The 26,779-nt window shown below is 23.0% G+C and overlaps 8 protein-coding genes across 19 annotated transcripts; 3 read left to right on the forward strand and 5 right to left on the reverse strand.

Moving 5' to 3' along the window:
- Positions 1-614: 614 nt before the first annotated feature.
- On the forward strand, positions 615-5,799 carry PGAP1 (GPI inositol-deacylase). 6 transcript variants are annotated; one of them, XM_086908995.1, is made up of 10 exons: positions 615-1,026; positions 1,620-1,748; positions 1,819-1,929; positions 2,467-2,570; positions 2,636-3,079; positions 3,147-3,400; positions 3,479-3,901; positions 3,973-4,359; positions 4,442-4,810; positions 4,883-5,799. In XM_086908995.1, the coding sequence occupies exons 1-10, from the start codon at positions 867-869 to the stop codon at positions 5,145-5,147; spliced, it is 2,646 nt and encodes an 881-aa protein (XP_086765121.1). In that variant the 5' UTR covers positions 615-866; the 3' UTR covers positions 5,148-5,799. The 6 variants fall into 6 exon arrangements, with proteins under 6 accessions (XP_086765121.1, XP_003692334.2, XP_086765133.1 ...); XM_003692286.4 differs by having other exon boundaries at positions 615-1,022; positions 1,595-1,748; XM_086909007.1 differs by having other exon boundaries at positions 615-1,022; positions 1,595-1,748; positions 2,636-2,692.
- Positions 5,800-5,850: 51 nt separating this feature from the next.
- On the reverse strand, positions 5,851-8,773 carry STUB1 (STIP1 homology and U-box containing protein 1). 3 transcript variants are annotated; one of them, XM_031915576.2, is made up of 5 exons: positions 8,465-8,773; positions 7,848-8,156; positions 7,591-7,789; positions 6,602-6,939; positions 5,851-6,505 (listed from the first exon to the last, which is right to left on the reverse strand). In XM_031915576.2, exons 2-5 carry the CDS (start codon positions 7,962-7,964, stop codon positions 6,263-6,265), a joined length of 897 nt encoding a protein of 298 aa, XP_031771436.2. In that variant the 5' UTR covers positions 7,965-8,156; positions 8,465-8,773; the 3' UTR covers positions 5,851-6,262. The 3 variants fall into 3 exon arrangements, with proteins under 3 accessions (XP_031771436.2, XP_086765322.1, XP_086765329.1); XM_086909196.1 differs by lacking the exon at positions 8,465-8,773 and having other exon boundaries at positions 7,848-8,000; positions 8,105-8,157; XM_086909203.1 differs by lacking the exon at positions 8,465-8,773 and having other exon boundaries at positions 7,848-8,000; positions 8,099-8,156.
- A 1,144-nt stretch (positions 8,774-9,917) lies between these two features.
- Positions 9,918-11,480, reverse strand: LOC100869420 (nucleoside diphosphate-linked moiety X motif 6). The gene is made up of 4 exons (XM_012484641.3): positions 11,049-11,480; positions 10,625-10,930; positions 10,265-10,467; positions 9,918-10,190 (listed from the first exon to the last, which is right to left on the reverse strand). Exons 1-4 carry the CDS (start codon positions 11,287-11,289, stop codon positions 10,020-10,022), a joined length of 921 nt encoding a protein of 306 aa, XP_012340095.3. The 5' UTR covers positions 11,290-11,480; the 3' UTR covers positions 9,918-10,019.
- Positions 11,481-11,754: 274 nt separating this feature from the next.
- LOC100867359 (inactive fucosyltransferase B) lies at positions 11,755-14,679 on the reverse strand. 2 transcript variants are annotated; one of them, XM_086909092.1, is made up of 5 exons: positions 14,560-14,679; positions 13,869-13,961; positions 13,384-13,702; positions 13,066-13,223; positions 11,755-12,911 (listed from the first exon to the last, which is right to left on the reverse strand). In XM_086909092.1, exons 3-5 carry the CDS (start codon positions 13,585-13,587, stop codon positions 11,978-11,980), a joined length of 1,296 nt encoding a protein of 431 aa, XP_086765218.1. In that variant the 5' UTR covers positions 13,588-13,702; positions 13,869-13,961; positions 14,560-14,679; the 3' UTR covers positions 11,755-11,977. The 2 variants fall into 2 exon arrangements, with proteins under 2 accessions (XP_086765218.1, XP_086765214.1); XM_086909088.1 differs by lacking the exon at positions 14,560-14,679 and adding an exon at positions 14,122-14,440.
- On the forward strand, positions 14,395-16,163 carry LOC100867242 (ribosomal L1 domain-containing protein 1). The gene is made up of 3 exons (XM_003692294.4): positions 14,395-15,026; positions 15,224-15,789; positions 15,909-16,163. Exons 1-3 carry the CDS (start codon positions 14,785-14,787, stop codon positions 16,115-16,117), a joined length of 1,017 nt encoding a protein of 338 aa, XP_003692342.1. The 5' UTR covers positions 14,395-14,784; the 3' UTR covers positions 16,118-16,163.
- On the reverse strand, positions 16,118-17,948 carry LOC100866887 (ankyrin repeat domain-containing protein 40). The gene is made up of 3 exons (XM_012484642.3): positions 17,295-17,948; positions 16,824-17,110; positions 16,118-16,674 (listed from the first exon to the last, which is right to left on the reverse strand). Exons 1-3 carry the CDS (start codon positions 17,465-17,467, stop codon positions 16,328-16,330), a joined length of 807 nt encoding a protein of 268 aa, XP_012340096.3. The 5' UTR covers positions 17,468-17,948; the 3' UTR covers positions 16,118-16,327.
- Positions 17,944-23,827, forward strand: U2af50 (U2 small nuclear riboprotein auxiliary factor 50). Of its 4 annotated transcripts, XM_086909083.1 has the most exons (9): positions 17,967-18,095; positions 18,171-18,393; positions 18,886-19,115; positions 19,205-19,465; positions 19,552-19,690; positions 19,811-19,866; positions 22,857-23,138; positions 23,271-23,435; positions 23,512-23,827. In XM_086909083.1, the coding sequence occupies exons 2-9, from the start codon at positions 18,390-18,392 to the stop codon at positions 23,641-23,643; spliced, it is 1,269 nt and encodes a 422-aa protein (XP_086765209.1). In that variant the 5' UTR covers positions 17,967-18,095; positions 18,171-18,389; the 3' UTR covers positions 23,644-23,827. The 4 variants fall into 4 exon arrangements, with proteins under 4 accessions (XP_003692335.1, XP_012340092.1, XP_086765209.1 ...); XM_003692287.4 differs by lacking the exon at positions 18,171-18,393 and having other exon boundaries at positions 17,944-18,095; XM_012484638.3 differs by lacking the exon at positions 18,171-18,393 and having other exon boundaries at positions 17,957-18,095; positions 19,552-19,702.
- hoka (membrane protein hoka) lies at positions 23,451-26,692 on the reverse strand. The gene is made up of 3 exons (XM_003692295.4): positions 26,425-26,692; positions 24,403-24,486; positions 23,451-24,331 (listed from the first exon to the last, which is right to left on the reverse strand). The coding sequence occupies exons 1-3, from the start codon at positions 26,465-26,467 to the stop codon at positions 24,171-24,173; spliced, it is 288 nt and encodes a 95-aa protein (XP_003692343.2). The 5' UTR covers positions 26,468-26,692; the 3' UTR covers positions 23,451-24,170.
- Between the last annotated feature and the right edge of the window lie 87 nt (positions 26,693-26,779).

The raw sequence follows: 26,779 nt of genomic DNA on the forward strand, positions 1-26,779 counted from the left end.
AAGAAATTTTATTATATTTTCATTAATTTTCGTATAAATAATATTCGTATATATATATACAATATGATGTATACAATATACAAAATATTAAAATAATTTTGAATTGAATTATGTAGTAGTTGTTGAAAGATGATAAAAATAAACATGTTATGGAATAATCATTTTGAAAAATTTGAAATTATACCATTTTATTTTATTTTATAGTGTTAGTTTTTTTATTGTATTATATAGACATATTGTAATTGCTATCATCCTTAAGTATTTATTACGTAAATACTTAAATTGATAAATTGATAAATTGATAAAATTATTAAGTTGAGCGTATTTTTTGAAAAATTATCTATATATGTTGAAAAATTTTTATAATATTTTATTTATTTTATATTTATTCTATTATTCTATTTTATTATATTATTGAAAATATCATGTATTTATTTAAAAAAAAATAAGAAATGTTTCTTTTAAGAATTTTTACTTTTTCATAATTGTTTTAATATCTAAAATAATTTAATCTTTGTTCTATATAATTTTTTCTCTTAGACAACTTTCGATCAGTTTAATGTAGAATCCCATTCGGACTCAGATAAAAATATAATTTTTTAATATATAGCGCTAGTGATTTCAATATACTATGTACTTCATGTGTTATAACCTTAGTGTGAAATTTAAATAAATTATTTATCTTTATCAATTATAATTTTCTTATATTTAATTTTTTTTATTTTTTTTTTCATGTCAACATAATATAATTATGTTATATTAAATATAACAATTGTTAAACAAGTTTTTGTATCAAAATATTACATTAAATATTGAAATTAATTAAAATTTGATTTTAATTACAGTGTTAGATTATTATTTAGAAAATGCTTCAAACAAAATCTGTACTATTTTATATTATATTTTTTTTATTTTTAATGTTGTTTCTTTTATTCTACATTCTTGGAATTGTTCGTTACATTACGGATTTTGAAGAAAATACTTGCGATATGACATATATGTTTGAATATCCACAATATGTGGTAGGTAAATATAATATTTAAAAAAATATATATATAAAATATTATAATAAATATAATTAAAATAAATAATATGTATAAAATATTAAATATTAATTTATTTTACTTTAATTCTTTTTAATTGTCTATCTATTGTTTTATTAAATTAAATTACAACAATCACATAATAATAATTTTATAATTTTATGATATAATTATAAAATTTTTTAAAATTTTATATTTAAAAAAGTTATATATTAAATTATTATGATTGAAATTGATTTTTGAATTATAAAAGATTTTTATAAATTTTCTTATTTCTAATTTGAACAATACTTTTATTAATCTTTTTTTTGAACATTTATAACAGAGTTTATTAATTTTATTTCAAATTAATTTTCAAATTAATTTTATTTGTTATATTATTACTATTATTATATTAATAAATTAATTTAAATTTAATTTGTAAGTATAATATAAAAAATATTAATTTAAACTTAATTTGTAAGTATGATATAAAAAATATTAATTTTAATAAATAATATATAATACTTTTATCCTTTAATAAAAATCTTTTATTATAAATATTTGAAAAGAGAATCTCCTTAAATAATGAAATAGAAGAACGATATCCAAGATATGGATTATATGCATATGGAGAAGGTTTTGTTACTGAAAAACTTAGAAGAATGTACTTCTCAGGAATACCAGTACTTTTTATACCTGGCAATCTTGGATCTCATGAGCAAGGTTCTTAGAATCTTAAAGGTATTTTAATATTTTGACTTAAATCTGTTGTTAATAATTCTATTGTTTTTAGTAAGATCTCTTGCTTCTGTCAGTTTGAGAAAAAGTTTAAAAGATAGAACTCCATTTCATTTTGATTATTTTACTGTTTCAATAGGCAAGGATTATTCTGCTTTATATGGAGGTATGAACAAAAAGAAATATAATATAATATAAGATAAATATAAGAATATAATTATAATGTAATTCTATTATATATTCTATACATTATAATTCTTCAATTATATATAAAATAATAATTTTATTAATTAATAATCATTTTATTCGTCATTTATCATTTATCTTTTTTTTATTTTTTTCATGTATTTTTATAATTCATATATAATTTATTATTAGTCAATCTGTTAATTAAATATTTTCTTATTAATCTTAGTCAGCTTAAAATATATTGTTAAAGGCATTTTCAAATATATTTTAACATTTTTCTTTTACACTTAATAATATATATAATAATTGAAACAATTTACTTTAATTCTTAAGTTGTTTACAAAAAATTTTGATATTATATATTATTATTATTATAGTAGATAAAATTGTTTAAAATGTTATCCTTTATAGCATATTTCAAATTTACTAAAATCAATAAAGAAAAAATTAATTAGCAGGTTGACTTTTAAATAATTAAAAAAAATAAATGATAATTTATTATAATTAATTCAAGGTGTTTTGATTGAAGAAACAATGTATGTTTCATATTGTATACAAAAAATATTAAGTTTATATAAATCTAAAATAGATAAGATTGTGCTTATAGGACATTCAATGGTAAATACATTTAATATTATTATATTTATTTCAGTAAGGATATTATACTATTTTTTTATTTTTAGGGTGGTATTATAGCTAAAGGTTCTGTTTTGATGACTTCAAATATAAATGCTAGTGTTGCAAGTATCATTATTACTTTAGCTACTCCTCATACACCTACATTAGCATTAGATTATACTTTTGTTAATTATTATAAAAATTTAGAAAAACGCTTAAATGATATAAAAGATGCAGGAGTAAACATAATATCAATAGGAGGTGGTCCACGAGATACACTCATAACATCAACACAAATTTTAGATCCTACAGCAGATATTAATGTTATTTCTAATACTATACCAGATGTTTGGAAATCTGTAGATCATCTTAGTATTTTGTGGTGCAAACAATTAGTATTATCTATTGTGCAATCATTATTTGATTCTGTTAATTATGCTCAAAAACCACCTAAAATATTTTCCACAACTAATGAAAGAATGCAAGCATTATCATATCATTTTTATCATGTAAGAAAGTTTTTTAAAGTCATCTTCATCATAAAAGTATTTAAAACTATAAAAATTAATTTTACAGCGTACTTCTGGAAAAAGATTATATTTTTATAAAGAAATAATACAATTTGAAACTGATGGTGAATGGATAGAAAATATTCAAAGACATTATACATGGACTAATAAAAACTCATTTAAGAAAACATCTTTTATTTATCTTATGATTAGATTAAGTGGACAACCAGATTATTTAACTATTGATACTAAAAATTTAGAATCTAAAGATTGGTTATTTGCATGTACAGCATCTAATATACAAGGACAATCAAGAATTTGGTAATATTAAATTATTGCTTTTAATTATAAATTTGTTAAAATATTATTATAAAAAAAAATATTTTATATTTAATTTAGCAATTGGGGTTGGAATTTGACAAATAGAACAAGAATTTTATCAGATCCTTTACACCATATAAGAAAAACTGTTGATTTAAATTTGCAAGAGATAAACTATCCTGGTGTAACACATATTATAATAAGAATTACACCAGATGATTTAGAAAAATATGTTATAATAAATGTAGATTTATATTCTCATGATACAAGATTTATATTTATTAAGAATAATTTATCTTTATTGAAAAGTTTATTTAAATTATCTCAAATAAAAAAATCTCATCCTGGACATATTAGATATTATGCTAGTTTTGATAACTTTGTAGACGTTATTGCTGTTGAACTTAAAGCATCTGGATGTATGGATCCAAAACATGCAATTGTTGAATTAATAGAACCATGGAGTATTGGAGTTACACAAATTCAATTTTTTACAGTTATGTAAGTATAAATATAAATTTTTTTTTTTTAGTTTTAAATTATTAAATTATTAAAATTTTTTAATATTTTAGAGATAATGGACCAAAAATGATGAAAATTCAAACTAAAAATAAGTATTCTGATATTTCTCCAAATTTAAGAATAACTTTAGATCCTGCATGTTCATATGTAATTAATATTCAAAAAGGTGGAATTATAGATCAAATATCTTGTATTGTAAGAGATCGCTGGTATCTATTGTACACAACAATTATTAGTTTACTTTTGTTATTTTTATCTACAAGAATCAATCATGGTCACAATCAAACTCCAATAATAATAATTACGATATTTCTGTCGTTTTGTTATAATTTAATGTTTGAATGTTTAATTGCTTTGGCAATTATTTGTGTATTTACTATTGGACTCTGCTGTTGCATTATATTCTTTGGCTCAGTAGCTCATAATATTGCTGTGAGGTAAAAAATTATAATTATATTGATACATATATTTATATTATAAAAAATCTTTTACGTTATTCAATTTAACAACTTTTTTTAGGTTTCTAGCACGTGTAATAACTTTTTCAACAACATGGTCAGATTGGCTGCTTGGAGGATTAAATCAATTACCATTTATTACTACAATTCTTGTTTTATCTTTAATTCCAGCAACTTGTGGAGCTTTAGCTATGTTAATTTCCGTTTTTCTATATTTTTTAAATTTGACGAAAATGTATGAAGATTATTTAGAAGAACTTTTAATGGCTTCATTACAACATTTTAATTGGATAAGACAATTTAGAAGTACAAAAGATAATTCTGAAGATACAAGACAAAAAATATTCAATCATCTTATTTTTTTTATACTTTGGTGTTTTACTGCTATTCCAGCTGTACCATCTGTACTTGTTTGGGCAAAAAATTTCAGGTTTGTAATTAATTATTTATTGTAAAAATATGGCTATTCAGTATTGAAATTATTATTGTAAATTTGTTTTAGTTACAATATGAAACTTTCTTCAGAAGATTCTTTATTACTTCAAAGCTGGATAATTTTAGTAATATGCAGTACAATGGGATGGGTGCAACTTCCTTCTAATAATCATAAAAGTCGATCTCGAATATTATCCAGTATATTATGTTTTTTAGGTTGGATTGTACTTTTAATGGGAGCAGCACCTCATCCACCTTTTTATCAATATTGTATACCACCTATTGTAGCAGGAATTATTAGTATTATTGCATTAAATTTCATTTTTTCTTAGAATATTATTTATTTAAAATAATACTCTAATCTAATCTTTTTATCTACATTAATTTCATGTACATCTAACTTGTATATATTCTGTTTGTATAAAAATATTTATATTTAGAATGTATATAATAATATGATAATTATATTGAAATTATTATTTCATTGAACTTTCAACTTTCTGCCATGAACAAATTCTGTTGTCTTACAATCTTTACTATTCTTGAAGCTTTCTTATTGTTTTTATATTTTTAGAAGAAAAAGTGTTTATAAAAAATATGCAAATACTTTATCTGTTGAATTACATATGTTACAATATAATATTCAGGTCCCAAATATAAAAAATATAATAAATTGATAAAAATTTTTGATATTTTATTTTAATTTTCAAAAAATGAAAATAATATTACATATTATTATAACTGCAATATTTTTCGCTTATATTATAATACATATAAATACAAACTATAACTTAAAATTATCTGAGATTAACAACTATGTGTCAAATTTGTAACAATTCATTTTGATCCTAATCATCTACTACAAATCTGACTTGAAGTTTAAATTGAATGGATCTATAATATATATATGTATATAATATATATAATATATAATTATATAAAATAATTTGTATTATTATAAATAAAATACCTATATACACATTACAAGTTAATATTTTTTATTTAATTTATAAATAATTGGGAAATATTAAAATATTTTATTATACAGCAAACAATAAATTTATTGTTTATCGGAAAAAGATATACAATTTTAACATTTTTATATGACCTATTTAACATCACATTTATTGTATTATTTTTATTGTATTATTGCTATTTTTAATATTTTATGTTTGTCTTAAATTCATTAACTAAAAAAATTTTTTTATTCTTATTTTTAATTTTAATTAATTTTATTTAATTAATCAACAATTGTTTAAATAACAAACTAAATTACATACATCAAATTGAAAAATAGAAAAAAATTGAATTCAATTTTATATAGATATATGATCTATTTACTGTTTACAAGATAATGATATACACATTTATGTAAATTAATGAGACCCAAAAATATTATGATATATGCAATTATCATAGAAATATGGCAGTAACCTAATTTTAAAAATTAATAATATAATGCCCACTCATTCTCTTGTAGAAATGTATCAACTACTTCCTTCATTGCTAAGTTAGGAATTAATTGATCCTGAGTTAAACGAACTCTAGTAACTGGATCAAAGTGTCCCACCCTTTGTAAATGTTCTTCAATGTCTTTTCGTTCATATGTAATTCCACTTGGTGTTATTACAGGTTCTTGTAAAATTTCAAAACTAATTTTTCCACATAAATAATCAGGTACTTCTCTTTTCTATTCCACATATTCATAAAAATTGCAGATAATACATAATTACTTTTTTTCATATACAATTAAAAACTTCAAAAATAATCAAGAATATACACTCACCCTTCTTCTTTCATCCACTTTTGCAAATAAATCATTAAGGTGAGCCATACATGTATCTCTTTTTTCTTCTATTTCTTCTTTTTTCCTTGTAAATTCAATAGATGAGGCTTCTCCTTCACTTTTAGTATCTGCATCTTTAACTGTTTCTTGTTCCTTTAAAGCAGCTAAACTTCGTTCAGCATCTTCTACTATCAATTGATTCAGATATGATTGTAATTCAATATCTTGAGCAATTCTTTGTTCTTCTCTCAATTGGAAACAACGTTTTCGTGCTTGCCTTAAAATGCTGGTCATATCATCTCCATAATTTAACTTTTGTTCCTTGGCCAAATCCACAGCTACATTATCGTTGAGATGTGTAATCATGAGAATGGCAAATTTCACATTGCCATAAAAACCATGAATACCATAAAAAAAAATATTCACAAGATACTTCCATATTTCACAATGATATATATAATGTACAATAAAATATTTTATATAAAATATTATATATATATATATAAATATCATAATGTGTTTCATAAAACAAATATGTAATGGCAAGATAATCTAATCCTTAAATGCTGTCATAAATGAAATTTTATTTTAAACAAATCTTGTTTTTATACAACTTTTTTCAATGATAGCTTTTAAAGATTAAGATAACATATACGAAAAGATATGGCATATAAAATTATATTAATAAACAAATAAAGTTTTTTTAAAAAATATTTCGCAAAATGTAAATATATAATGTTTTTTTGATTATATTATATGAAATAAATAAAATGATCTTATAATGAAATGATGAAATGAAAAATTTAATCATTAATATTAAGTACACTTAAGATATTAGAAAAAAAATATTAATATATATAATTTATAATTATTTTATAAAAATTATGACATAATGATGAAATGTTTTCCTATAAATAAATTTTTGTAAGCATATTAAAATAAGAAACCAATGAAATTTCAAAACAAAAATATATATAAATATGACATACCTCTTTGTAAATGTTTCACAGCTTCATCGAAGAGTTCCATTTCAAGAAGAGCTAGACCCAAGAAAAAATGACCCTTCACCAGACATGGATCGATATCGAGAGCACGTCTGCAGTCTAGACAGGATGATTCCCATCGTTTCAATTTCAGGTTACACAGCGCTCGGTTCGTAAAATATAGTGCTTGGGTTGGATTTTTAATCTGCAGGAATGAGATGCAATGTCGTAACTTGCCTGCATAGATTCATAGTAGCACTCACAATTGCTTTGGTGTAGCAGTGTGCAGCATCCTCATATTTGTGAAGATTGAAAAGTCGATTTCCTTCTTCTTTTAATTCTTTGTCAGAGAGGTTGGCGGTTGTATACATTTTACTCATCTTGGCAACAAATTTTGTGCCGTATTAAACACTCTTCTACATATGAAGTCTCGTTGGATTATTTGCTAATATTTCTTATAAGAAAAAATAGTCGAATTGTAAACAAATCGACTAACAAAATAATATTGTATAACCTTAACCTTAACGACATATACGTTCTTCCATTTTCCTTGTGAGTTTGTCAGTCATTAACTAAAATATGATAAAGAAGTACATAGTAAATAAAACTAGGAGGAAGCTATCTTTCAATATAAAGTCTGATTTTCAAAAAACATTTAATATTAAAATATTTTAATATTTGTCCATTTTTAAATATTGTAATTTTTTTTTTAATATTTTTGTCTTACATAATATTTTATTTATTTATTTATTTTCCTTTTCAAATTTACAGAGATTTTCCTATCTTTAATCTTTTTATAATTTTGGTAAATTATGATTATCAATATAAAAACTAAACAGAGCAATAAAAAAAATAAATAATTTTAAAATAATTAACTTACTTATTACAGAAATTAACATATATATTAAGTTGGAAAGAAAGTTTTTACGGTTTTTGTTATTTTGATTCTAAATGTTAAATTAATGTTAAATTGCATTGACTTTGTATAATTTTAAAATGCATTTTTTGCTCTGTGAAAATGTGATATTAATTTTATTTTCAAATTAGTCCTGATTTCTTAGGGTGTTGAAAACATGGTCAAGAAGCAGATTCGAACAATTTTCCTATTCCAGTTCAAATTAGGAAAGCTGTCAAAATAGCTCGCGATATCAACAAGGCGAGACCACTAACGAATATACTGCACAATGATGATTTAAAAAATTTCGAAGCGCGTAACGAGAATCTTGAAGACGATGAGCGCAGTGGTCGACCATTAAATATTGACAATAATGACCTGAGAGCCTTAGTTGAAACCAACCATTTGGAAGCTTCCTTTTGATTTGGGCGTAATGCATATAACAATCTGTAACCATATATAGAAAATTGGAAAAACAAAAAAATTTAATAAATGGGTGCCGCACGAATTAAACGAACATCAAAAAAATCGTTTTAAAATATCGTCTGCTCTTCTCTTGCGCAATAAAATTTCTCGAATGAATTATAACATGCGATGAAAAATGGATTTTTTGATAATCGGCGACGATCGGTACTGTGGTTAGACTACGACGAAACTTCACAACAAAACCAAAATTTCACCAAAGGAAAGTCATGGTGACAATTTGATGGCTGTGGCCGGTTTGATTTATCAGCTTCTTGAATCCTGGTGAAACCATTACAAATGAAGAGTACTGTCAAACCAAATTGACGAAATGCACGAAAAACTTTAATGTTTGTGTCCATCACACAGTCAACAGAAATGGTTCTATTCTTTTCCACGATAACCGTCCGATTACACGACCGACCTTTTAAAAGTTGAATGAATTGAGTTACGAAGAGTCTACTTCATCCATCGTATACGCCAGATCGTACATCCATCTCTCGCCTACCGATTACCACTTTTTCAAGCCTCCAGTACTCCAGAATTTTATTCAACTAGAATAAAAAAACTTGTTTCTTGTTAGCAAAAGTGCATTGATTGCAATGATCTTTATTTTGATTAATAAAGTTTTGTTGAAACTGAGATATGTGCATTTGAATTTAATAGTTAAAAATTGCAAGAACTTTTTTCCAACCTAATAAAAATAATGAAATATATAAATATTGTCATTTTTTTATTGGAATATTTTTATTGTGATGTAAAAAATTTTATTACATCTATTATTTTAATTGTTAAAGTTTTTTTTAATTTTAATTTATTTTTTTTTTAAATTTAAAATTATAGAAACATAAGTAAGTATGTGTTCATGTTTATAGAATTCATAATTTGAAGTGTTATATATTTGATATAATAATATAATATTTATATAATCAGCTCATATAGTATAATTAATAAAAAAAAAAGTATATAAAAAAAATTTATCGAAAAATAATTTTATTTTTTTGTTTATTTTTTAAAATAATTATTTTCTACTTCAAACTATAAAATTAATTATATATTCTAATTATTTTACATATTGTTATATATTATTAATCTTAGATACACTATATATACAGATAGGTTTGTTTGTTATAGAATGTCTATTGTGTTCAACAATAATTCCTATTTTATGTTTAAAAAATTCTAACATTTTTTTTGCAATCAATCTGTTATTTTCATGTACATCCGAATGTTTTAAAAAATCATTCACCTATAGAATAAAATAATAATTATTACAATAAAAATTTTTTTGTAATAATAAAACAAATAAAAAATTAAAATTACCTTCATCCATTTGCATTCAGAAATTTCTTTTTCACATTTTTTAATATCAAAATTAAGAGGAGTTAAATAAGCAATCATATATATATCAGAACAGTTAAATGAATAATCATGAATATGTCTAAAGCTTATTATGCACTTGAAAATAGTTTGTATACCAGTTTCTTCTAGAATTTCTCTTTTTACAGCTTCTTCTAAATTTTCTCCTTTAATAAAAAAATTTGAAAGATAAAAATATTATAATATATATATATATATATATATACATATTTATAAATTTATTGTGATTTTTTATATTAAAAAATGATTAATTATATTAATTTAACATTAATTTATTGTAATAATTTATAAAAAATTATATACCTGGATTCACATGACCACCTGGTAATTTCCACATAGCTCTTTTATTTACATATTTTTCTTTAAGAACTAAAACTTCTTGAGTTTCTTCATTATAAACAAACCCACCAATTCCTAAATTTGTGTGTGCGTAATGTGGAATATTACATTCTTCATTAACTAACCATCGATAAAGCATAACATATTCTTGTTTTGCATGATGAAATTTAAATCCTTCTTTCACAAGTATTGGTATCCATTCTGAATGTGATAAATATACACGAAACCATATGGTACGTTTTTTATTTTGTATCCACTCTTGTAAAGATGCTAAAAAAATTATATATATACATACATATATAATACAAACGTTCTAATTGTTAAATTCTTTGATTTTGAAAAAAAATAATAATTTATGAATTTTTCTAATAATTTTTATATTACATACCTGTAAGACGATGTGCAAATACTTGAGGCGTGCAAGATTCTTCATTTGAATCGATAGTTATGCCATTATAATGATCATTATTTCCTTTAAAACATTTCGATGCCATGACAGAAAGATTATTACAATATGTTCTATGGCGCAATATAGAATAAAAAATAATATGATATTTCACTAAAAATTGTTGTTTTAACCGTATTAACGAAATGAAGTTTTGAAGTTTCGATCTTACACATTGCAACATTTGAAAATATGAAATATAAACATTTTTGAAAATTTTTCAATGATGTTATTTATTATCATATTTTGTATAGATACGTAAATTAAAAGTTTTTACGTAACGTGATTAAAACTAGTTTATTCTAACATGTATTCTTAAAATAAAAATAACAGAATTTCTAACCTAATATTTTTATAAAAGAATTTGTAATAAAAGTATTATGTATGAAGATATCTTGTTTTTCATATATATATTTATAATGCAATATAATAATATTAATATAAATTCATTATTTATTTTTACTCATTATTTAATATAAATTTATTAATTACATTTATTTAATATAATTAAATAATTTATTATTTAATTATAAATTAATTGAATCATTATAAATGTAACTTAAATTAAAATTTTAATTCATTTAATTAATTATCGTTAACATAAATAACATTCTTTTTTTAAAAATAAACATAATAATATTTATGCTAATTTATTACAGAAAAAGACGTATTTATTATAATTTACTAAATTTTTTCAATTCACATATAATAAATATTGCATATAATTAAAATAAAACATGCAAATACAGTAAGTAATTATAAACAAAAAAATAAGAAGTTTCTTTTATATTAAAATTTTTAAATATAAAAATTTGATTAATATATAGTAATAAATAATAACAACAATACAAAATAAACAGAATTAAAAAATATCAAAAAGTACAATCTCGTTTTTTATTCCAAAATGATTCTATATCCTCGTAAACCTTAATAATAGGAAAATTATAATGAAGAGCCTCACAAATACGACAATAATGGCGCGAAATACTACCAAAATAACCATGTTCATTGATTACTTTATAATATTTACGCCATTCGTGAAATTCGAAATATTTGTCATCATGCTGATTAAGGTAACGAATGTAATTTGCCAAAGCCATTGGATTTGCAAAATCATTAACATGAAGGAATGAATGTGGTGGTAATAATTTTTCACAATCTTTTTTTGATGCACCCATTATCACTGGAATTGCTAATTTGTGATAACCATGCCAAAATACTTTTTCTGTTATATATTCTTTACAATTTGAATTTTCAAAAGCTAAATAGAATTTATATGCATTTAAAGCAGAACAATCTTTATCGAAATGACCTGGACACGCAGTCGTATTACCGTTTAAACATTTTCCATATATGTCAAGATCATTAGTGAAAATTAGTTTTAATTCCTTAATATATTTCCATCGTCCATTCGTGCCTGCACAGTTACTACCCATCACAGTGACTAGTTTAGTTTTTAATTTTTTTATCACATCCTTTGAGAAATTTATTTCTGGTGAATGTATAAAGGATGTAGAAATCGTTCTACCGTAAGGTACTGGTATATCGCTATTCATTCGATAAGTCATTGACCAGTTAAATAAACCATTATATTTGAATAATTGTTGATTTCCATAAAGAAAAGTATGCATTGGTGATTCGTCAGTTAAAAAAATCCATCTTTGGTTCCATCGAGTTCTAGTCGGTAATTCCAACGCGCTCTGTGTCAAATGTAAATGAAACACAACTGCATCTGCTATATCTAAATCTTTCGATCGATAGCTCAATATACATCGATTAACTGTACAATTATTCCAAGGTGAAAATCTAAAATTAAATTAAAAGATCATATTAAATTAAAAGATCATATTTAAATTTAAACTTAAATAAATTTATGTATCAATTTTAGTATTATTAATAATTGTTTATGTATAAATATTGTTTATATGTTTAATTTTTAATATACTTGTAATATATTAACTTTTTATTTGTAAAACGTTTGATATGCCTGCGTTCCAAAAACTTTCCATGTTTCCAAATTAAAATCAAATACGGTTCCTTTTTTTTATTTATAATCGTTGGCGGTAAACTACCTTCAGAAGACAAGAGCCATCTTCCAAGTAAAGATGTTTTATCAGTCTGATACGAATAAAGGCGCGAATTAATAATGCTATAATTGTTATTAAAAATTCTATAAAACTTGTTTTATCATTAATATTTTTTATTATATTTCTTTTATTTTTGTAATAGTTTAATTAAATAATAATAGAAAATTAATTTCAATCAAAGACACACATACCTGTTCTTTTGTAAAATTTCGTTTTTTTGATAAAATCACTAAACTTTCTTTCGTTTGCTTTCGATGTTCTATTTGTTTTATAAATATATCTTTATTAACTTTTTTGTTAAGCAAACTTGGAAAAGTAAGAAAAATAACACAAAAAATTATACAACCAATACATAAAATTAATAGTATTTTCAAATATTGTGAAATTCCGAGCATCGCGTTTCAAACTTTTTCGACGACAGAATATAGCAAGTATTAACCGAAGCATATCGGTAATACTTAATCGCTTTTGCGTTCTTTACAAGCTGCTTTTCTATTTTAAAATTACTCTCTTGAATGAAATGAAATTGCTAATTAGTAAGACACGCTATTCAAACATTGTTGTTAGAACAATATGAATTTTTGTTATTAATTTGAAGATTAATGAAATGTAATGAGGTGATGGATGAAAAGATGTTTAAAAGAAAGAAACAAGTCTGACCAACAACTGAAACTACCTTTGACGTGTGTTGCAAGTAATCGTTGATCTCGATTGTCTTGGTTAACCAAGTGTAACGATTTGTGGTGTAGCAAATTGTTAACGTTATCTTCTGTAATAATAAAAAAAATCGCATTCCTTGTTTTTTGTTTTATTTTATCAAGAAAAATTTAAGTTTAAAAAAAAAATATTAAAAATAAACGAAAAAATAATTCTTAGTAGCTTATAGCTTATTTAAAGCTATCAATATCTTTTTTTAATAAGTTTATTACTTTAAGTTATTATTATCCATCAATTATATCTATTGTGAACATATTGAAGATTATGTTTAGATTTCAAAATTCGCGCTTGTATAACTCAATTCTTTAATATTTGTAATAAAAATAAATATGAAACTACTTATTCTTTAAATATATTGATCGTAAATATGTTAATATATTTTTATAAATATATTTAATGATACACATATTAAATATTTAAATTTTAACCACTAAGAACCGAATTATTTTAGTTGACATAAATTTGATATATAATTGAAATTGTTTGTTGTATTAACATGAATATCGTCATTAAAAGATAAAAATTATTTATAAGTAATTTTAATCGATATATAAAAAAATTATAATAACAAAAGTATAATAAAAAATTGATAAATCGTTAACGAAATAAATTTAGTTTAATATATATATATATATATATAAATTTTGTACCTTTTTTAATTTTTTAACAAATGCACAATATTTAAAAATTGTAATCAATTTATATTTATCATATAAATTATCATCAATTTTGTAATGTATTACATCAATAAATATTTTAATTATATACATAGTTTTATATAAAATCATATAAGTTGGCAATAGCTAGGAAGTTTTTTGAAGAAAAGTTATTCTTTTATTGTTCAGTTACTAGCGAATAGCACATGTAAGAGGTAAATGACAATGAGAATGTTAGATAACAAAGTTAAAGACTGTAATAACAGTAATGAAGATATAGATTGTTTGAATTTTAATGATTTATCAAAGAAACATATATTACAATGTGTTAACATTATTTGTGATTTAACTGAAGAAAAATTGAAAACTAACAATGCATTGTTTGAAGATGAAAGTCAATCGATTTTTATGCAAGTAACATGTATTAGAGTACCTAAAACTCCAAGAAGATTTATGAGAATGTAAGTTTATATATTTTCAATATATCTATTTTATTAAATAAATAACAAATTATTTTTATATATTAAATTTACTATAATTTAACGCATATCTATAATATATTCGATGCATTTTTTAATTTTTATGAAAAATCGTGATAATTAAAAATTAGCAAGTTTAATTTTATCAAAATGTTATTTATTATACAATTTATTTTTAGATTATTACCACATTCAATAGTATCATCAAATGATGAAGTTGCACTTTTTGTTGGTGATCTCCAAAGAGGAAGAAGAAGAGATTATGAACCAACAATAGAATATTATGAAAATTTACTACGCAAACATGATTGTACAAAAATAAAAAGTATAATACCAATGAATCAAGTGAAAACTGAATATGATCAATATGAATTAAAAAGAAAACTTGTTGGCACCTATGATTATTTTCTTGTAGATGGAAAAATAGCTGGTCATTTATCTCATTTATTGGGAAAAGAATTTTATAAAAAAAGAAAATTGCCAACATCTATTAGAATGCTTAGTAAAGATTTAAAGCATGAAATAGAATATGCTTTAAGGAAAACTGTTATGCAAATTCATTCCTATGGTGATACGCATATAGTTCAAGTTGGACACACTTCTATGAAGAAAAAAGAAATTTTAGAAAATATACTAGCAACATGTCGTTATTTATCTAAAAATTATCCAGGAGGTTGGGTTAATATTCGTTCTATTCGTATTAAAACATCTATTAGTCTTGGTCTACCAATATATACAACATTGAGTAAATATTAATTCTATATTTAATTTTTATAAAAATGATATTTATATAAATATATTTATATATATTCAATAATGTATTTTTCTTCATATATATTTATATATTTTTTTGTATTGTTTTAGAAAATAAATGCTTAGTTGATGTGCCAGTAATGCAACCTAGAAGACCAAAAGCATATCATAATGTATCAGGAGAACTAACTACTGCACCTGGTATTGCTACTGTAACTGTTACTCCTGAAGGAGATATTACTGTTAAAAAAATTAAAAGAAGAATTTTCCTTCAAAAAAAAAATTTACAAAATAAAATTCAACAAATAAAAAAATTGTAATTATTTTTATATTACTTTATTAAATCTAGTAAACAAAGTTAAAAAATTATTCTTCTACCTATTATTACCTTAAACATTTGTTCTATTTAAAATTTGTAATTATTGCACTTGAAATTTTATATACTTAACAATAAGTATTTTAATTAAATATTTTTTTATATATCTACTTATATGAAAAAAACAAAAATATTCTACTTGTAATACTAATAATTAATATAAAATAGTCTGATCTTTTTTAGAAATACTTTGATAACCATTTGCTGGCATTGTTGGAATGTTATTTGAAATACCATTTGTATTTTGAATATATTTATATGTGTTTACAGCATTTGTGACGACTTCTATTTCTTGAAAATTTTGAAGTCGTTGAATATCTTCATCTTTTCTCAACCTAGTATTGGGCAGTTTTCTTAATTTTACAATTTGATTAGGTTCAATATTCAATTCTTGACAACATATACGAATTAATGTTTGATATGATAAATCATTTTGTGGTAATTCTATTTCTATGAAATCTGGATCAGGAGCATCAGCTACACGAATTTTTAATACCAATTCTAAAATAAAAAATGTAAATTATATATATAGAAAATATAATTACATATAATATATGTTATATTATATTTATGTATGTTTCATTTCATTGTTTTAATAATATTCATATATAAAAATCAAAATAATGAATAATAAAATGTAAATTTCTCACCATCTTGATATAAACCATTATTTCTTATTTTAGAAATTCCTGAATCTATAGTTCCATGTACATAATCATTTTTTATATATTTGGGTATCATGTTATGTACTGCTGGTTCACTTAAAATTCTTTGAGAATCAGTTGGCATATCTAAAAGCTGTAAAATTTGTGGATTGGTACATAAAAATGCTGGTGTTTCTCCAATTTCAGATCTTATATTCTTATCTGCACCATTTTTTAATAATAAAGCAGCTACATCTAAGTAGCCTTTTTTACATGCCCAATGTAAAGGAGTCCTTAAAGGAGAAATATTAATTATGTTATTGTTTTGACATTTTGAATAAAGACACATTATATGTTTTTACTATCATGATATATTTTATATATGTTATTTGAAAAACATATGTAAAAGCATACGTAATTTATATTCAAAAACATATGTAAAAAAACTTTATATAATAAATTATGAAAATAAAATACCATCCATTAACAGAATGTCGTGTATTAACATCAACACCTAAATTAAGTAATTCTTGAACAACATCAGTATCACCAACACAAGCTGCTTTTCTTAATCGTTCTTCTAATATTCTTTTATTTTCCATATTATCATAACTCATAAATAAGTCTACAAGTTTCACATTTTTTTCCATTTCGAGTTTTTCTAGGACATTTTGAAAGTACAAAGAATAGCATTACTTGAATGATGATAGGTCTTTGAGAGATTCAAACTCGATTGCTATCTAAGCGCCGCAGGTGGCAACTTAAAAGAGTCTTGTAATAGATATACAATCAGATATATCTTTTTTAAATATTAAAAATTTTTCAAAATTAAAAAATTAAATATTGATTTAATATTCAATTTTTGTTAAATAGAATAATACAATAATGTTTATTGTTATAAATAATTTAAATTTCGACTAATTAAGAATATTTTTTAATTATGTTTTAATAATGTAATATTTGATATAGTAAATTTATAACAATAATAATAATTAAGATTTAATATAGTCAAATTAAAATATTTATTACAATAATGGAAATATTTATTACACTATGGAAATTAATTCCAGTTGAACTTTACGCCACCTGGAAACAGATATTGTATCACAATAATTATCCACTAGCTAAATTTTACCTAGTCTATCGCCATTTTAGAATAAAAATTTGTTTTAAGAGCAATTGACATTTGTTAGCTTCGTTGTTATTTATATTATTAATTCTTCAATATAGTTGTATTTGAGATAATAAATTGAAAAATGGGCGAAGATTACAATGGAGGTAAGTATTTTAAAGGTATTTTTAAAGATCTTTGTTAAATATACTGTGCTTTTTGCCACTGTTCCCGCGTTACAGCCAGGTAAATAAGTCGGGTGGATGATTGTAATGGCCGGAGAAACATTCACGAGAATAGTAAACATATCTTGAAGCGTGCTCTTTTAATAACTCTGAGAAAATCTTAAACCATCAAACATTTAATTAATTTTAACGAATAAGATAACATTTGAATATTTTTTGCAAGATCTTGTGAATTTATCGATAACCTGAAAATAAGCATCTACGAAGATTATTCTTATGGGTACATTTTTCATTATATTTATAGAAAATAATATATCACTTTAATAAGTTTGCACTATCTTATTGATTTTAATTATTTATTTTTTTATATACTAGGAAAATATTCATGATTTTTGAGATTGTAATTTCGATTTTTTAGATTTAAGTAACAGATATATATAGCATATATATATATATATATATATATGTATTATATACTATTACATTATTATATGTATGATATACATGTATATGTTACAAATAAATTATATAGATAATAATTGAGAATTATTTATATATATATGCATAAAATTATTAAAGATTTAATATTTAAGATTATATATATATTAAGATTAATCTTTTAAATAAAATAATTTTACTAAAAAATGTATTGCAAACTATTAAAAAATTTATAAATCATAAACTTTCATTATAAGTATAATTTTTTATTTATATTAAAAATATAATATAAATTTTTATGTATTTTTTATGTAATTTTTATATGTTTCTATAGATCGAGACCGTCAAGATCGTGAAAAGGATAGGGATAGGGACAGAGATCGTGATAGAAGACACAGATCTCGTAGTAGAGATCGTAGAAAACGTTCTCGTTCTCGTTCCAAAGATCGAAGAGATAGAAAAAGAAGTAGTTCACCTAAAAAAAGTCGCAGTTCTAGAAGAAGAAAAGCATCTCTTTACTGGGATGTTCCGCCACCTGGATTTGAACATATTACTCCTTTGCAGGTATAATTGATATATTAAACTTTATTGCAATTATAAATAAAACAAATTTTATAGAAATTTTTATTTAATTTTAATTATAATTATAACAGTATAAAGCTATGCAAGCTGCAGGACAAATACCTGCAAACATTGTGGCAGATACACCTCAAGCAGCTGTACCAGTTGTTGGCAGTACAATAACTCGTCAAGCAAGGAGACTTTATGTAGGAAACATTCCATTTGGTGTAACTGAAGAAGAAATGATGGAGTTTTTTAATCAACAAATGCATCTATCTGGTCTTGCTCAAGCTGCTGGAAATCCAGTATTAGCATGTCAGATCAATTTAGATAAAAACTTTGCTTTCTTAGAGGTATAACAAAATTTATTTGAGAATTAAATTTTGAAATTTATAATTTGTGCAATTCCATAATGAAGTATTCATAAAAATCTTTTTAGTTCCGTTCAATAGATGAAACAACACAAGCTATGGCATTTGATAGTATCAACTTCAAAGGACAAAGCTTAAAAATAAGAAGACCACATGATTATCAGCCAATGCCAGGAATGACTGATAATCCAAGTATGAACGTGCCAGGTACGGTTCCCGGTATGTTGTATACATACTTTTTATATTTTTATATATCTTTAAAATATTTATTTTTTATATTTTTTATGTTTTTTATGTAATGTATAATATAATATTTTATTTTTATAGACTCTCCTCACAAGATCTTCATTGGTGGTTTACCCAATTACTTGAATGAAGAACAGGTATGCAAACAAGTCTATAATACAGTTTTGTTAATTGCACACCTTTGGAAGCAGTTTTTATTCACTGATGTCTGTTATTTTTCATAAAAAATTTGATAAAGTATAAAGATAAATTTGTATTAAGTATACATACAAAGGACATCAGAGATTAAAACAACTGCATTGCTGTAATAACAATGCTGTAGGATTACTTTGAACATATGCTAGTTCTCAGCATTGTGAGTTATACCAAAGGATTAAATTATTACATAGGTATTTAGCTATTTAGCGGAGATCAAACTTTCGAAGATGGTATCATCTGCCCAAATGCCATAGAGGTATGTATGTGTATCCATTGGATTCCAGCGTTGATTAGGTTTTATTTAGCTAGGTGGCTCCAATTCCATTTGTTTGTTTGGTCAAGTCTAAGGTAGAATTTCGTCTCGTATTTCTTCTCAAAATACCATGATTAGATAGTGGTTAGGGAATTGGTTAGAGGCGTTGCAGCATTCAGATGGTATGCAGTCGCAGCAGTCGTATTTCTTTTACAATCTTTCTAGGAACATCGTGGACCCAGCCAAGGGAATACGAAATTTTTCAATAAGTGACTGAAAAAGGAAGGGATAGGAGGGGAGAAGAGGAGTAGTTACACTCAAAACAAACATGCAAAATTGTTAGGCAAAATTTTTAAAAGTGAAAGTTCTTCATATTTTCACTCTTACAGAATGAGTTTGATTTTATCTAGTGGTATTATATACAAAAAGATTTTTTAGGATTATAACAGACGAATCAATCAATTTTATCTAGCATATCAGTTTTTTTGTTTTTTGTCTTGATGGGATTACAGGGTCAACACATAATCTTATGTGCATCTGGTAACAGCTCCAAGTCTTTTGGCATCTATTCTTTTCAGGAGTATCTTTTCTCTTGCAGCTGTTTTCTTTACAGGCTTTTACAGGCTTTACAGCTCTTCGTCCTTGTGCCTTGTTACGTTTACAGGTTACGCGAACGAACTTATGTGTTCGAGTATCAGTAATGTGCATTAATACAAAGACAAAGTGCAAAGAGAAAGTAAGAAAAATAAAAGTCGGTAAATGTGAAAAAAAACGTCGGAAAAGTTAATAATGTGATATTAAAGTGATACATTGTTGGAATAATACAATCACAAAAAATATAACCATTTGGTTATTATATAGTAACTGTGGACTGATACCAGTGCCCTTTCTCCCCATTTCTTAGCTTAGGGTTGCGCCGATCAAAAGCATTTGCTTACCACTACCACTACTTCTACCACTACTTCTACCACTACTACTACTACTGAACATGACAAAATACCACACTGCCTGGAGAGAGGCTAGCCCAGTCCCTCGAGGCAAGTACTTATATCATTTTCATGCCTTCGTATTGGGCTTATGCGATTTTTGCAGCCCCCTTTCTGAAGATCTTGGTTCTTCTAAGTAAATGGTGCGTTTTCTAATTGGATAGTTTTTTATTGATAATAGCGTGTTGCTTACTCACAAGGATTAATAACATGATAGGGAATGTTGATTGATTTCTTGGAGATTTTTTAATAGGAATTAATCTTATTATTTCTGTAATTACTTAAAATAGTAATAATTTAATCTTCTAAATATTATAGTGTATATATATAGTATATGTATATGTATATGATGATCCAAATATATATATATATATGGTTTTCTAATGGGTTCTTCATTGGAATGCCTTGATAGTATATAATTTCTTAGATATGTTAGGTTACATTTTTTGTCTTGAAAAAATTGAATTGATTATGAAAACTTGTGAAAATTACATAGATTATATTTATTTGAAAGTTTTGATTTCCAAATATGAGGATGAATAAGTTTTTATTGAATGCAACATGCTGTTATCTCTGCTTCAGAGTTTTCAGTACTTCTTGGAAATGGAAAGACGTAAGTAATCTTAAGGTACATGTTTTTTGAAGAGAAAATTAATATAAATATAAGGAAAATCCACATTTGAAGAACAAGAATATTCAAAACATTGAGATCTGTTCCAGACTGGAGTAAAACTTTTGTATGTAAGAAAGACATTAAATGAAAATGATAAATGAAATTCTCGAGATATAATTTATGCATTTTTATAAAAAATTTATTATTCTTGGATTATGCAACTTTCATATGATATAATTTAATTTCTTAAAAATTGTTAAATTTCAAACTAAATTTAATGTTAATAATTTAATAATTTGAATATAAATTAACTTTATATTTTAATTTTAACAAATAAAATAAAATATATAGTAATATTTAACATGATTATCTGTATATCATATGTTTAATTCAAGATATTCTTTTGTTAATAACATTTAAAATTTTATGTATATGTAAATTACACATATATTAAGTAAATAATTGTCAAATATATTGTATATAGTTTGTATAAAGTGTAAACAAGTTTTACTTTATATGAAATCTTACAATACCATGAAATTTTGATTACATTACATAATATATAATATATATATTTATATTATTTATATATTTATGTTATATATTCGTATTTAAATCATTTAATTTTATTTTTTCTTAGATTATTTATGATATATATTACATTATTATTTATATATACTATATTTTCGTGTACATTAAAATTTGTATATAAAATTTTTCATTTTTTTAAATTTTGAAGCATAAAAAGCATAAAAATGAAATTATACTTATAATTACATTTAGACGCTTTTATAAAAATTAATTTATTAATGTTTAATTATAATTTAGATCAGTAGATTTTTAAGGTTTTTAAGAAATCTACTTAAAATATATACATAGTTAAATTTCATATTTTTGATATGTAGTAAACATGTTAAATTATTAACTATTATAATTATTATATTTTAATAGTAAAAAATATCTGTATTAATTGTATTGAAAAATATAAAATTAGATTTAAAAGTTGCATAGTTTATCATGAATTTAAATTATATAATATTATATGATTAAATAAGTAATGTAATTTCTACAATACAGGTGAAGGAGTTACTGATGAGTTTTGGACAACTAAGAGCATTCAATCTAGTAAAGGATTCAGCTACAGGTCTATCCAAGGGTTATGCATTCTGCGAATATGTTGATGTATCAATGACTGATCAAGCAATTGCTGGATTAAATGGAATGCAGTTAGGAGACAAGAAACTGATTGTTCAACGAGCTAGTGTTGGTGCCAAGAATCCTATGATTGGTGCACAAGCTCCAGTCCAAATTCAGGTGCCTGGATTATCAATGGTGGGCACAAGTGGACCTGCTACTGAGGTAAAATAATTTGAATTATAATCTATTACATTTGAATTCCATATTATATTTATCTATCTTTGTATTAAATTATAATTTTTGATTTATATTTCATAAAAATTTAGATTAAGAAAAATATTTTATTATACACAGGTTCTTTGTTTGCTAAATATGGTAACTCCAGAAGAATTAATGGAAGAAGAAGAATATGAAGATATTTTAGAAGACATCAAAGAAGAATGTAATAAATATGGTGTGGTTCGATCTGTGGAAATACCCAGACCTATAGAAGGAGTTGATGTACCTGGATGTGGGAAAGTATGTTATTCAATATAAATATGTTTTAATTTATTTTAATTTTAAATAATGTATTAACAAAATTTTCATGTTATAGGTATTTGTCGAATTTAATAGCGTGATTGATTGTCAGAAAGCACAGCAGACTCTAACAGGACGAAAATTCAATAATCGTGTTGTTGTAACATCATATTTTGATCCTGACAAATATCATCGCAGAGAATTTTAAAATATAGGTTTTTTTTTCTTTCATACTAATTACTAATTGACTCCAGTGTATAATATATATATTAAACGAATAATATATCTAATGAGTCCAAAAATTAATAATTCTCTTTTATCAAAATGTACAAAATGAAATGTAATTGATTTTCAATCATACATGCATTAAATGGTAATTGTAATTGTTGTAATTTACGTATCTTTCGATAATATAACCATATATAAGTAATTCATAATTTATAAAATTGCTAATAAAAAAAGAAAAAAAAATATAAAGGATACCATTATATAAATAGAGATATCATTTTTTTTCAATCAATAGTAAAAAAAAAAAAAAAAAAAAAAAAAACTAATCATATATAATAGTTAAATATAAACCATTGTTAAAGCAGAATTACATAAAAATAAATAATGAATTGTCAATATGTTTATATAAAATTTTTTCTGTAAAAATATTTTAACATTTTAATATTTGATCTATGTTGAAGTATAAGAATGATATAATAAGCATTAATAATTAATGCATTTAATAAGTCAAGCTTCATTTTGTAATGCAGGTTGATATGAACGACTTTCTCCAGTCTCAGCATTATCAACTACAAATTTTTGTAATAATACATAAAGTCCACCACCGACAAGTAACATACTGATTCCTATCAAAAGTACAATAGACCATGCTGGTATTACGGTTCCCCCTAAAAAATTTGATTTTATTATTAATATATGTTACTTTTTCTTATATTTTTTTATCATTATTTTTACTTACAATAATAACGTCTTGTAATTGTTTTTCGACCTTTCAAAATTTTACGTCTCGCTTCGACATCATCCATAAAGATTCCCATAATTACTATTCAAAATGAATAATTTACAGGATATATTATTTTCTAATACATATATTTTTTACAAAATTATCAAATTATTTATATAAATATAATAATATTAAATTATATACTAATTTTAGTTACTAATATATAATTGTAAAAATTATATATCCAATATAATATCCAATATAAAAAACAAAATATGAATGATTTTATAAAAGTTTGATAAAAATAAAAATAAAAATATCTCATTATTAAAATGATATGAGACGAATATTTTATTTTTTCTTGCAAGTTTTCGATAATTTATTGTAATTGTTTTTTAAATACATACATTTTGTAAAATATAGATAAAAGAACAAATAATGGAAGAAAGAAAAAGAAATAAAAAAGATAGAATATTCTCCATCTCCAGAATGTCGTAAATGAAATACATAAAAAAAAAGGACAAGAAATAGTAAAAAAATAGAAATAATATAGGAATTGCTATCAACATCTCATATTTGGACCAAGCTTCAATTTGTTATTAGCATAACAGAATATGCAAAGTATTCGAATTCGCCATAAAGAATGTAACATTATAGAAAAAGGATAAAAAATATTTCCAATCAATTTGAGAATGCCACATGAAAAATTCATCAAGTATTCTACTCAAAATTTTTATACTTTTAAACACGCATTTTGAGGCTAGAACTTCAAGCAAGTTTCTCGTATCAATTTTTTTGTAAAATTCTTTTCCATTTATTATTTATTAATGATTATTGACGATTTATTTATTGATGATTAATTTATTATAAATTTATTAATCGTTAATATAATAAATAATTAATAGAAAAGAATTTTATATTAATTTATATTATAAAGAAAACGAATAATTAATGAATTTTCTATGTGGTGTCCTCGAATTGGTGAATGAAATATTTTTTATCTTTCTCACACAATGCTATTTTTCTTGATATGACGTCACGTGATTTCGAATACTTCTTTGCATATTCTGTTATACTAATAACAAGTTAAAGTTTCGATGATCTAAACGCGAGATGGCGCTAATTCTCAATTCTTTTTTTTATTTAAAAAAATGTGTTTATTAGTTAAAAATTGATCTTTAATACTGATAGACAATTCTTCTATTATTTGTTATCTTTTCTTTTATTTACACTTTAGAGATGATGCTAATTTCAATATTTTTATCTTATTTCTCTCTTTTTGCTTCCCTTGTTTACATTACTTCTGACATGTGACATAGATCACAGAAGAAATAAATATGAAATATTTGAACACGCTTGCAATTCTTTTTCAAAATTATAATGAATGTTAATTTTTAATATAAAAAAAATATATATATATTATATTTTCGATTTTAAAATGTACAGAAATTGTTTATTCATTTATAATTATAATTTAAATTATAATCATTTTTTTTATTTATAATTTTATAATTTTAATTTCCATTAGTAAAATCGTAATTTTATTGTGAATCAAATTTTAATATTCCGAAGCATGGGACAAAAAATATATTTCATATTTATATCTTTGGTCTATTTTATATCTTTATATCAGCATTTTCTTCATTTATCTAATAACACTATCTTTTTAAAAAATATTCAAATTTATCATCTACTAATTAAAGATCATAAACTAATTCATTTTGCTTTGGATAATAATGTAAAATAAGTTTGAACACTTTTTAAAAGAATAATATTAAAAAAAATAATAATAATAAATAAATAAAAATTGCTATTTTTATATGTTGTACATATAAGATTTTAATGAAGATTTTTGATTGAATTTTAGTTTTATATTTTTATATAAATTTAGTAAAATATAATTTAAAATATAATACACACAGAAATATAACAATATATTAATATAGATATTTGTAATTATTATTTATAAGCAATAATTTTAATTTTTAATAAGGATATTATATTTGAAATATATTATAATTCAATATATATACTTACTTAGACCAATAGCAAAATAACATAATAACTTTCTAGAATACATTTTTTTTAATTAAAAATATACGCGTTAAAAAACAAATACAATTAAAAACACTTAAAAACACAGGTAGAATATCTAGATGAATAATGTTCGAATCACATAGGGTAAAATAAAGATATGGATAGAAATATATGAATCAACGCAATGATAAGAAATATTGATAACAAGAAATCTTATCTTTTTTCACAAGTGATAAAAGAAATTTTTTATATGAACACTTATTAAAGTTTTAAACATAATTTTATTAATTAAAATTTTCAATTTATTAATTATTTGCAAACAAATATTATAAATTGTTGTTGTAATTATTTTCGT

The sequence above is a fragment of the Apis florea genome, unplaced genomic scaffold, assembly GCF_048593485.1.
Source record: "Apis florea isolate Af1SG1 unplaced genomic scaffold, ASM4859348v1 contig_1767_pilon, whole genome shotgun sequence".
In the NCBI taxonomy this organism is placed as follows: domain Eukaryota; kingdom Metazoa; phylum Arthropoda; class Insecta; order Hymenoptera; family Apidae; genus Apis; species Apis florea.

Bases quoted from the DNA above. Each gene is read 5' to 3' on its own strand.
- LOC100869420 (XM_012484641.3), bottom strand. From the start codon at position 11,289: ATGTTGCAATGTGTAAGATCGAAACTTCAAAACTTCATTTCGTTAATA. The intron at 10,931-11,048 runs GTATGTAATATA...TAATTTTTTTAG, and splicing joins ATTTGCACATCGTCTTACAG to CATCTTTACAAGAGTGGATA. The intron at 10,468-10,624 runs GTATATAATTTT...TTTTTATTAAAG, and splicing joins AGGTGGTCATGTGAATCCAG to GAGAAAATTTAGAAGAAGCT.
- LOC100867359 (XM_086909092.1), bottom strand. From the start codon at position 13,587: ATGCTCGGAATTTCACAATATTTGAAAATACTATTAATTTTATGTATT. The intron at 13,224-13,383 runs GTATGTGTGTCT...TATTCGTATCAG, and splicing joins GAAATTTTACAAAAGAACAG to ACTGATAAAACATCTTTACT. The intron at 12,912-13,065 runs GTTAATATATTA...ATTTAATTTTAG, and splicing joins AAACGTTTTACAAATAAAAA to ATTTTCACCTTGGAATAATT.
- PGAP1 (XM_003692286.4), top strand. From the start codon at position 867: ATGCTTCAAACAAAATCTGTACTATTTTATATTATATTTTTTTTATTT. The intron at 1,023-1,594 runs GTAGGTAAATAT...ATATTTGAAAAG, and splicing joins TTGAATATCCACAATATGTG to AGAATCTCCTTAAATAATGA. The intron at 3,401-3,478 runs GTAATATTAAAT...TATTTAATTTAG, and splicing joins CAAGGACAATCAAGAATTTG to CAATTGGGGTTGGAATTTGA.
- LOC100867242 (XM_003692294.4), top strand. From the start codon at position 14,785: ATGACAATGAGAATGTTAGATAACAAAGTTAAAGACTGTAATAACAGT. The intron at 15,027-15,223 runs GTAAGTTTATAT...ATTTATTTTTAG, and splicing joins CCAAGAAGATTTATGAGAAT to ATTATTACCACATTCAATAG. The intron at 15,790-15,908 runs GTAAATATTAAT...GTATTGTTTTAG, and splicing joins ACCAATATATACAACATTGA to AAAATAAATGCTTAGTTGAT.
- LOC100866887 (XM_012484642.3), bottom strand. From the start codon at position 17,467: ATGGAAAAAAATGTGAAACTTGTAGACTTATTTATGAGTTATGATAAT. The intron at 17,111-17,294 runs GTATTTTATTTT...TTCTCCTTTAAG, and splicing joins CGACATTCTGTTAATGGATG to GACTCCTTTACATTGGGCAT. The intron at 16,675-16,823 runs GTGAGAAATTTA...TTTTTATTTTAG, and splicing joins TAATGGTTTATATCAAGATG to AATTGGTATTAAAAATTCGT.
- U2af50 (XM_012484638.3), top strand. From the start codon at position 18,074: ATGGGCGAAGATTACAATGGAG. The intron at 19,116-19,204 runs GTATAATTGATA...TAATTATAACAG, and splicing joins AACATATTACTCCTTTGCAG to TATAAAGCTATGCAAGCTGC. The intron at 19,703-19,810 runs GTATGTTGTATA...TTATTTTTATAG, and splicing joins CGTGCCAGGTACGGTTCCCG to ACTCTCCTCACAAGATCTTC.
- STUB1 (XM_031915576.2), bottom strand. From the start codon at position 7,964: ATGAGTAAAATGTATACAACCGCCAACCTCTCTGACAAAGAATTAAAA. The intron at 7,790-7,847 runs GTGAGTGCTACT...TCATTCCTGCAG, and splicing joins ACTGCTACACCAAAGCAATT to ATTAAAAATCCAACCCAAGC. The intron at 6,506-6,601 runs GTGAGTGTATAT...TATGTGGAATAG, and splicing joins AAGTGGATGAAAGAAGAAGG to AAAAGAGAAGTACCTGATTA.
- hoka (XM_003692295.4), bottom strand. From the start codon at position 26,467: ATGTATTCTAGAAAGTTATTATGTTATTTTGCTATTGGTCTAA. The intron at 24,487-26,424 runs GTAAGTATATAT...CATTTTGAATAG, and splicing joins TTATTTTGCTATTGGTCTAA to TAATTATGGGAATCTTTATG. The intron at 24,332-24,402 runs GTAAGTAAAAAT...CAAATTTTTTAG, and splicing joins AATTACAAGACGTTATTATT to GGGGAACCGTAATACCAGCA.